Below are 11008 nucleotides of genomic sequence, written 5' to 3' on the forward strand. Positions count from 1 at the left end.
TTGTTTCAAACTAGGGCTTTGTTGGATGCTGGTTCCTCAAATAGCATCACCACCGCCTGCTGGGAAGACTCAGCTGAGTTTATTGCCTGCGGTGGTAAGGGAGAACTCCACCTCCATTGATCCTTAGTGGTGACTTGAATGGGGAAGGCGAGAGTGGACTTTACGGAGAACTTGAAGTTTGGTTTAATGATTGTCTTTTAATCCAGGGAAGGGGTGGTAGGCAGGGAGGGGAGTTTGATGAGGATTGGGTGTGGACTATGATATAATAGTTAGACATTGTTTTAGGGCTTAAACTGTCGAGAAGAGTTGATGGGTCTTCAAGGAAGTTCCCATAATGAACAGTCAGTCATTTGCCTGGATAAGTAAGTGGAATATTAAAGTTATGCTACCGAAGGCAATGGGATAATAAAATCACGTTAATGTGGCCAGTAAGCTGTGTGGAGAGGTAGAGAGTTTTTGTCCTCACTGTCTGGGAGTACATAGTTTGTGTTCTGAGTTTAGTCGAGAGGTGTCAGAGGCAGAGCTGAGAACGATAGATAGATACTCCAAATAGCAGCTGCAGATCCAAATTACTATAGTTATTAAAAGTTAACTCCCATGGGTACTCACCAGGGAAAGACCCATTGGTCATTTATTCATTCATTTAATAGATGAATATTTATGGGGCATATAACATGTGCCAGGCACTGTGCTAGGAGAAAAGACAGACCAGGCCCCTGTCCTCTCAGACCTGTCACCCCAGTGGGATGCAGTGTTGTCTGGATCTCTTTCAGATTACAAATAACATAACATCCCTGTCCACCACCTGTCCCCTATATTAACTGGAGGGTGTGTATAACTCAGATTCTTACTGCATGCGTAGTCCAACAGATCTTGAGTTTTAGGATTTTCATTTTTAGTTTGTTAAGATTAGGCTTAGTTTTAAGGTATGCTTTGATTTTTAAGGAGTTCCTGGGCCTACGTTTTTATTTAATGTAGGAAAATTTATTCTTTTACTATTTCCAATGTAATATTTATTATGGGCCACCTATGTCCCAGACGCTGAGTCACTGCAGTAGAAATACAAATATACAGCTACAAGTGTGCAAATACTCTATACAAATCAGGAAATTTAAACATACACAAATAATTGAGATTTTGACAGTCAGTTGCCATTCAATTCCACAAATTCTGAATGACATCAGCTTGCCACATAGGATGTTGGATGTTAAGAAGAAAAACTTCAAGGAGCCCTCAGCTACAAGCTGATGATACAGTTAGGACACAACCATAATATAGGGCGGCCAACACCACAATGAAAACTGAGACACACAGACCAACCAAGAGCCCATCGTCAAGGGGCACATGTAAAGGGACAAGCCAAACTTTTTAAGCAAAGCACTGGGCTGGCTTTGGCAACAGGAAAATAATCCCAGGGATCAAATAGATGGGTGAAAGCACTGCTGTGAAGTTCGTGAAGGACCCTGGTCTCCAGTATTCTGGATGTATGAAATCCATTTCTGTCCCAGTTTCTCATCAAAGAAGAGCAACTCTGAGGACAAAGTGTGGAAATGGAGGCTGCTTTCCAGCATTGGCCTCTGAGAGCCTGCCCTGCTGGAGTAGCACCATCTCCTTAAGGGACACCTTGGAAAGTGACAGTGTCTGTTTCCAAAGGGTGGTCTGTTCCTAGCACTTATTTTCTCTAGATGAAAGGCGATGCAAACATGCACCATAGTGGGTGGAAAGAACATTGTGTCTCAAATGTATGAGACAAATTTTGTAAGCAGAGGAACTAATAGACGTTTGTCTTTCTTTTCAGGTGCTCTTCACAGAGAGTCTCTTCTACACCTGGCTGTGAGATGGGGCCTGCCTAAGCTTGCCCAGTTCCTCGTGTGCCTCCCGGGGGGAGTCCAGGCTTTGGCTTTACCCAACGAAGAGGGCTCCACGCCATTAGACTTAGCTTTAAATGGCGGGCACTCCAAGCTGGTAGAAGACATCACAAAGTGAGTGACTACTTGATAGTTTCTCTCTTGATCTGTTTCTGTTGGGTTGTCGGAAAAGTAATGACACATTTTTGCAAAGAAAAACAGAAAAATATGTCATGACTTTTCCGACAACCCAATATAAAGTCTGCCAAGCATTATGGAAAAATTGAAATCAAACCACAAGCTAATGTTGGTGTATGTATTACCATTAGTTCTCATGTATAAAGTACAGATATGAATTGTGATCAAACAATACGGTGAATGCTGCTGCTGAGTGCCATCCAACAGAAAGGTGGGAAGCGGTGCGTTGAACCTTAGTAGCAGTATGTGACAAGTTTCAACATGTCCGGTGCAGTCAATTGAGTGTGAGCTACTGTTGAGAGAAGGTGTGTTTTATTTTTTTATTATTTTTTTATTTTTTATTTTTTTAGCTGAGCCATCCTGCCACCTGTTGGCAGCTCAGCAGCAGCTCAGCTTGGGCCGGGCATCGAACCACTGTTGCTCAGAGTTCACACTCTTGAGTGAGCTCTTAACCAACTGAGCCACTCGACCGGCCCAAGAGAAGGTGTGTTTTAAAGTGTGCTGTAAATCATCCTCCATCATGACAGCACTCTATGTCACACATTGCTTCTGGTGTACGGCAATTTCTGTCAAATAAAAATATTACAGTGTGTCCGCATCCAACTTATTCACCGGATCTGGCACTGTGTGACTTCTGGCTCTTCCCCAAAGTCAAAATGATTCAGGACATCAAGGTAGCCACAACAGCACAACTCAAGACACTCACAAAAGAGGACTTCCAGAACTGCTTCAGAAAGTGGCAAGAATGATGCGATAAGTGTGTTCAAAGTGAGGGGGAGTATTCTGAGGGGGATTAATGGCAATGTGTCTTTTATTGTAATACATTTAAAAAAATTTAAACATCCACTGTATTATTTGATCACACCTCTTTTACATATAGGACATAAATAGATATAAGATATATTTGGTATTAACACTTCTTGTGGGAGAAGGAGTTAGGGAAAAAGTCTCAGAAGGATCTATAGGGAGCTATAATTAATTTAAAAAAACCTAACCCCTACTTACCTTTCAGGTTTCAGGTTAAATGTTATATCTTCAGAGATTTCTTCTAAGTTATAGTCTTTTATGATTATAATAAATTCACAGTAGTAATTGTGATTAAAATTATTAATTCATATTATTAATCATAATTTATAATTTTACATATATAGTGATCATCTGTTTCATACATGTCTCCCTCTTAAAATCATTCTAGGGCTGAAACTATATTTGTTTTACCCACTGAGGTGTTCAGCATATAACATTCATTGAAAGAATATATATTTTTGTTGAATCAATTAATAACAGGCAAACCCTAAGATACTAGTTAGCCAATGGGTGGTTATCAGGATCTAGTAAAATAATGTTAGAGAAATAATTTGTCAACTGTAAAGTTCTCTATCTTTATGATGATATCCACACTTTCAGTGAATAATGAATGTATTGTTTGTTACTTGGAATGGTTCAGATCAGTCATTCTTACCTTATGAAAGGAGGATTCATATATAGTGATTTTCTTCACTTAACATGTGATTAAAAAAACCAGTTAAATGGGAAAGTACATTGAAAATTACTTTCCCAAAAAGTGCTACATAAATATTAAATATTGTCAGCATTATTACAGTATTAATAGACTGCTTTTTCTTGTTTGGCTCATAGAACTCAGTATAATTAATTTGTGGTTATATGATGCATAAGTGGATGTTGGAGTAGAAGTCAGAGCTTTCTGTTTGCTTTTTTTTTTTTTTTCCTCACTTGGTCAAATGACCACCAACCAAGGGAAGAGCCCATCCACAGGGACTTGCTCTTTTCTTTGCTAATGTGACCCCACTCTCTTGACTGGAAAGGGTAAGGCAGGGCTGCTTCCTTTGACTTAGTCACTGTGGATAGTTCAGTGTTCCATTGAGGCCCTGAAGGCTGACTTCATCATCCTCGATAGTGTTGTATCTTTCTATTGCATCCAAGACCAGAAGATTTTATGTATTTGAAAAGTTTACACATTTAAGAAATCCATTCATGAAATGGATTAGAAGAAAAAGCTAAATTCGAATAGGGAGCTTTCACTTTCTAAATTAATAATAGTGATCTGATTGCTCAGGCTCAGAGTCTGTTTGCCTCAGTGGCTTGTCTTTGGCATAAGAAGTTGTTTCCTGGAAGATTCTGGTATCCCTGCCAGTAACTAGTGTCAAGAGTTTTGGGAAATGCCCCAAATCTTATGATCTCTTTCTGTCATTCCGTATGATGGAGATAACATTTATTTGATTAGAAGTACACTGTACTTTTTTGTAAAGCAAGCATTCATGAACAAAAGGAGGTCGTGGAAGAAGCAGAAAGAGGCATGAGGAATCTGGGAGCTTTCTGTCAGGGTGTGACATGCCGAGGTGGGCTGTTGTCTGGGAGTCACTCACATTTTCCTCCTGAGGCTGCTTTACTGTTGCTATTATATGACCTCATAAGCCATCCAGAGTATCGTGATACTAACCATGAAGACTACATTTGGCTAATCAATGTGCAATTGTTCTCAGCCAAAACAGAGCAGAAAATAAGCTGATACTCAAGAATTTAGTTTGGGAATATTGTTCCTTTGTTTATGCATGTATTCAAGAATACAACACGATCAAATTTATGCATGATTTAATTTGCATGAGAAAATGATTTGCAACAGTGGGCCAGTGTGTTATGAATATCTCACTTGTTTGTAACATCCAAACCTCACCATGTTCCCTGGAGATCATATCTGTTTTCCACTGTAACCACCTAATAAACTGTTGGCTACTAGCTAATTGCTACTGCATGTGGCCCCATTGAAGTGAGAGGCATCCTTTCAGATTGAGAAGAAGGATGAAATACTAAGGTAAAGTACTCTGTTTAAAAGTCAGACTGCTTTATTATTTATAGAAATCTTTAAAGTATATGATATATGTGCATGGCTTTTCAGTTGACATCTTCATTAGGTGGTAAAAGAAGGATGGCTTTATTAGGATATGTTTACACAATCTTATGTAATTATTGTTAGTAGGTGGCTTTCCAGGACCGTTTTGCCAGTTGGATTTGTAATACCAGGGGCAATGAGGGTGCTGGGATCTTGGGGCTGGTATCTCTGAAGTTGTGCATGGTTTTGATTTGTGACGGTTCAGTTTCCAGGGCAGACGTTCCCCAGGCTTCTCCCGAGTGCAGCTCAGCGAAGATGCCTTCCTGCAGTATATTCACTCGTCAGAAACGCTGACCCTGACGCTTAACCACACAGCCGAGCATTTGTTGGAGGCAGATATTAAGCTCTTCAGGAAATACTTTTGGGACCGAGCCTTTCTCATCAAGGTTTGTGCCCCAGTGTCCTGGCATACAATAACATACTCTTTGAGAGTGCAGGCGGCACTCATTGTTTTGGGAACAGCGTTTTTCTAATAGAGACTTGGAGGACATGGAATTGGAAACTGTTACATCAGTCGAATGAAGATCATTATGTAATATTTTGGCAGTAGAAAATATTGGGTCGTTGGGAAAGTCATGACGCATTTTTGCATTGAAAAACATAGAACAATAAGTCATGACTTTTCCGATGATTTAATAGCAACTTATATAACATTCTTGTTTCTTTTGCTTTTTATAAGCCAGCCCTGCCAATGTTGGGTTTTCATATTCTAATATTGGATTATTTTCCATGAATTTATTGATTGTATTATAATTCTTATCTAGAGCAGTTACATTTAGGGATATTTTCCATGAATACTATCTACATTTGGAGTTTCTTATGGCTTAGATGTAGTGAAACATTAATCCTCGTGTACAGATTGTTCTTATAAGGGGACTGGGTCATTTGAAATCACTTCTTTTTCAAAGAGGTTTTCTCCCCTGCCACCATGGGCCAGACACCAGCATTGAGTGCTATCATAGCATCCCCATGCCAGGGTTTAAAATGTTTCACCTTCATTTTAATTTTTTTGTGGAATCTGGAAGAATGTAAAGAATATTTATATCTTTTCATTATTATTAAGAAAAGTGTTATTTTGAGTAAAAGGACTTGAGTCAGTGTAGCTGGCAGTGCTCAGGGGTGTAATAGATTCGCTCACCAGATCTCATGACCTCTGTGTTCTCAAGCACACCCATTAATAAGGCACAGGTTTTATAACTGTATAAACTTTACAGAGTAAATACATAAGGAAATTGATACTATATATCATGGTTTTTGTAAAATGTTTGCTTTATACAATGAAAGATTTAGCCAAAAACACTATATATAAAATAAACACTAGTGTTGGCTTACTCCATATAGGGTTTTATTTCAACAATTAAAATGAAACATGCTCTTCAGCTTATGAATGGCATCCCTTAGTTGGGCTTTAGGGAATTTAGTGTATAATTTTCTGGCATACGGCGTTTCCTCATTTTGCGTAAGGATACTTGTCATTTGAAGATCCTAAGCCTTCAGCAGTCCCTGGGGCTTCTCACCCAGGCCCCTAGATGTGGATATCCCGGCTGGGCAGAGGCTTGGCCTTGTGGGCAGCGTTGCTCTGGATGAGTTCCGCTCCCTGCAGCTCCATCGGGGCAGAGCTCAGCCACATGTGTGTCTTCAGAACGGACGCTCTGACCGCAGCATGGCACCTAGTGACAAAACCCCTGAAAAAGATAGAGTGTGCTCTGTGTATAACAAAAATTATTGAACTTTATTTTCATTATTAAGTTGTCCAACTTCTTAGGTTGGACTTGTGATTTCTCATAACACACTTGAGATAACACTGGTGACCTTGGGGAAGATTTAGGATGAGCCAATTCAGATGCTTCAATAATTTATTGTAGTGGACTTTATAATAACAAAGACTAAGTGGAAATTGCTTTCCAGTTACTTGGAGATTTTCATTTTATGAAAAACACTGAGAAAATTTCTTTATGATAAAACGTTGATAAAGGGATCAGTTACAATGGAATGGACCTTGTGTTTCAGGTGTCAGCACCCCTCTTTTTGCTTCCTACCCCAAGTTTTGTGGCTGGGTAGTGAGTGGGGAGACCTGTAAAGGAATAAGGCTGAGATTCTTGGGACATTCAAAGTCTTTAATTCCTACCTGCCCGAGAAAAATGTTTCTGTGCTATTCTTGAATTCAAATTTTTTTTTTGTGGTACTTCTTACTTGGCTAGATGTTATTTTAAATGTAAGTAGGTGGTAATTGTGATATATAATTTATTGTCCACACTAAAGCTTTGCAATTCAGGGTAACAAATATGAGATTATGTATAGTAATAAAGTATTCGTGCTTTATGAAATCTTAGATGTCTACAAGTCTATTTTTATGTATGACTTTGATGTGAGGGACTAATTTATTTTCAGTGAACCACAGCATATCCGCAGTCTTGTGAAGGAGGCATCTTCAATTTTAGGGTTCGGGCATTGCTTAGTTTTCTACAGCCTTCTAGAACAACAACAATAAAACCTTGCTGCAGAAACCTGAGTTTGCTTTCCCATATCCAAGAGCCATTCAGGTGACCCTGTTCAGAAGCCATACTTGTTCAGCGTTGTTAGGGATTCATGTGATCACATTCTATGACAGCTGACGCTGGTGGACTGATCATTTGTAATAAATATTAAATGTTAACAAATGACAGGTTGATGCTACACCTCTAAGCTGTAAAGGTAGATATTAAGATATTAAATACTAGGCAAAATCTTAGCTATATCTTTTGATCATGTTTTTGTTCTCTCCTCATAACAGAACTTTTTCTGTTAATCAGAGTGCTGAGAATGTAGTTCTAGATGTGCTGAGCTTTAATCACATGCCCAGGAGGTTCAGGGGTCTGTCAGTTGTAGGGTAGTGCACCCAAGGTTGTCCATGTGATTGTTTTGAAATACGTGCTGATACAGCCTTGGGCTGGCTTACCATTTGACACATCATTCCATGTTTCTTCACATTGTCACTGACTGTGGAGAATCCATAAAAAAAAAAAAAATCCAGAGGGTCCCAAGAGGGTGGCTTCTTTTTAAGGCTCACAAACTCAGTCTCAGGCAGTGACAGCTTGCAGCCCATACTCATCCTGGGCCCTCTCTCTGACGGTGGTCCTACCACATCATCTGGGCCCCCGAGATCCCTGAGTCTTAGGGTGTGGATAGGGATTGGCCTAGGCAGGCAGATGCACGAAACTGGCCCTTTGTTCCAGTTTTAAGACTTTCTGCTATCTGTCCCCTTTTTGGTTCATGCACCATGGTCCTGAGAACCTTCTGGTTTTGTGACCTCAGGGAGCAGCAGGGGACGAGTTTCAGGGGCAGTTTTGGCCCGAGCCTCCGGGCTCCACCCGTATCTCTCACTGTCATCCTGGGTGCTGCTATCTTTCCCAACCTCCCTAAGCCTCCAGGCTCCCCCTGTATCTCTCACTGTCATCCTGGGTGCTGCCTATCTTTCCCAACCTCCTCAGGCCTGTCCCAGCTCTGAGATCCTTGACTGTGATTTTCATCTCTTCGTTGCATATTTGAAGGCTCAGATGGTATTCAGTGATTTCTTTTTCTTGCTTTCTTAGACTCTTGAAGAGCAAGAAGCCAGGCCAGAGGAAAGATCAGATATGCCCTCTAGTGCTGCAGAAACCAAAGAAGGTAAGCACGTTCCTTCTCCACTTGAGGCAACCACAAAGTGCGCGGGACTAACCAGCTTGCTGGTGGTTGAAGTGTGTGGTGAAGCCGAGCAGGAACCAAGGGGCTCAGAGGCAAGATGAAGGTTGTGGACACAACATGGCCCCTGGGTCCTCTGACAGCGTCAAATGAAGTGTGATGTGTTTTTCCACTTTTTATTCAATTAGCATTTAGTAAGTGCGGTTTGCCAAGCCCTGGTCCTCCCCCGTTCCTGATCTTCAGGGCACTCTTTTGACACACAGAGATTATTCCCCCTCATTCCCAAGTTCAGTTTGTTCATTCCATTGAGCCCTTCAGCACTCACTTGTTCCACATGCCTAGAACCCCTACCCTGTGCTGGGCTGGTGGGTCTTAAAGAGGATGGAGGTCGTGAAGGTATTTCTATGGTCATGAGGGTTGGGGAGCTCCACTCGCCTGTAGAGGTGAGGGGCGGGGATGTGGAATGTTCTTTAGAGTACAGGTTGCCCTATAGAACCAAGGTTGTCCTAAGGGAGCTTTAGGGACTCAAGGTACAAGTCTACTCATGGTGGGAGTCCTGACAAGAGGTATCATTCTTATAACACGTTGTCACTACTCTTCCATGTCATAACACGTGGAACCACATCGATGCCTCACTGGTCTGTAACACCCAGCTGCTTTGATGGGACAGAGCACTTTTCACTTTCTTTAACTTGACCGTTTATCTGGGCAAGCAGTCTCTACATCAGTTCAGATTCTTTCCTTGTCACACACACAAGTAAGTCTGATCTGATAGCGAGTCCTAAGACTACACACAAGTTTTGTTTCTAGGGAGCATTCTTACCTCTATTCTTCAATGTTCCTGTACTTGTTGTATGGAATGGATTCTGATATTTTTTGTTTGTTGGTTTTTGTTTTATTTTCTAAAACACAGTAGTTCCAAGAATCTGACCCCATCGTTTTGCCTTCTAGGGTAGTTAGGGCTAAAGTTTTACATCTTGCAATACATGTTATCTTATTATCAATTTCCTTTTGCTTTCTATATTAGAGTATTGTTTTTATTGTTTGAGATTAAAAATGAGGGTAGTTGTAGATGTATTTAGGGGTAGGGGCATGTTATCTATTTAATGTCAGGATAGTGGAGGGGGCATTACAAAATATCTATTAATGTAAAGGGACATTGGTCTGATAGGACTGAGCACCACCATGCTAGATGCTGGGGTTAGGGAGAAAAAATAGGACACGATCCTGTTCCCTAAGCCACCAATGTTAATAGCTGGTTAATACCTTTGATTCTGCTTGTCATTAGCAACATAAAATAGTTGCATTCCATGTCTTTGTCCAATAGCATACTCAAACTCTTTGCCCCCATGTTTGTTAAAAACTCATCTTGGAGAAGGAAGATTGTGGCCCGTTGTTGGGAGTCTGTGTGGCTCACCCACATTGTGTCCTCCCCCGGCTGCACCTGCTTGAGCCCCTCTGGAGATGCCCTCACTGTTCTCTCCTGTGGGCGATGTGCTGGCTGCACTGAGGGAACTGCAGCTTTCCCTGCCTGCCCAAGGAGGCGGTGGGTAACTTCACACTTTGTTCTGAAGACCTGTAGGGGAAACCTCTTTCTGGTCTCGTGTCAGGCACGCTGGCTTCTTCTCAGCATTTGGCTTGCTTTCCTGCTCTAACTGTAACTGATCAGGTTTCTTGCTTCTAGTTGGCTGATAAAAAGTTGGAGCTAAGTTTCTGGCCAGCCACTTGCAAATGTGTAGGGTACTGCTGAGTGCATTTTTAGAATTTTGCAAAAGATTTTTATTAAAAATACAGCTAACATACAATATTATATTAGTTTCATGGGTACACCATAGCTAGTCAACATTTATATACCTGAAGAAGTGATCAGCATGATTAGTCCAGCAACCGTCTGACACTGTCCCACGCTATCACAATATTATTGTGCTGAGTGCATTTTTGAATAACCTTTATTTCTTAAGCTTCACCCTTGCTTTTCATTTTTTTTAAACATCAACTTCTGATTTTTAAATGTCATATATTTTACTTCCCTTGTAATCCAACTTCAAACTAATTTAGAGCAAAGTAAGATCTAAATATGTACTTAAATTCTAAGCTCCTGCCCTTAAAGGGCTGACAATTTGAGACTGGGACAGAAGAACCAGCTGTCTCAGCACATTATCATAAGTGCTACAGAAGTCATATGCCTACTCATGTAGCACTGTAAGAACTCTGTGGAGTATAATGGTGGAGTGGTCAGGGAAAGCTTCCTGGAAGAGATGAGCCTGGAGCTATTATCTAATAGAGGAAGGGAATTCTAGACAGTGGAAATATATGCAGTACAGAGTCCTGAACCAGATGATGCATTGGGGGAAATGCAGATCATTTTGCAATCCTGGAGAGAGAGAGAAAG

General features: G+C 40.8%; 1 protein-coding gene across 1 annotated transcript in view; it reads left to right on the forward strand.

Moving 5' to 3' along the window:
* Positions 1-11008, forward strand: part of LOC109394708 (rho guanine nucleotide exchange factor 28-like) — a 78446-nt gene that overhangs the window by 22111 nt on the left and 45327 nt on the right. Inside the window, exons 2-4 of the mRNA XM_019665058.1 lie at positions 1799-1982; positions 5162-5342; positions 8529-8601. Of these exons, the coding sequence (XP_019520603.1) occupies positions 1799-1982; positions 5162-5342; positions 8529-8601 (438 nt within the window). The remainder of the gene's footprint in view (positions 1-1798; positions 1983-5161; positions 5343-8528; positions 8602-11008) is intronic.

This window comes from Hipposideros armiger, unplaced genomic scaffold (genome assembly GCF_001890085.2).
Source record: "Hipposideros armiger isolate ML-2016 unplaced genomic scaffold, ASM189008v1 scaffold_432, whole genome shotgun sequence".
NCBI classification, from domain to species: domain Eukaryota; kingdom Metazoa; phylum Chordata; class Mammalia; order Chiroptera; family Hipposideridae; genus Hipposideros; species Hipposideros armiger.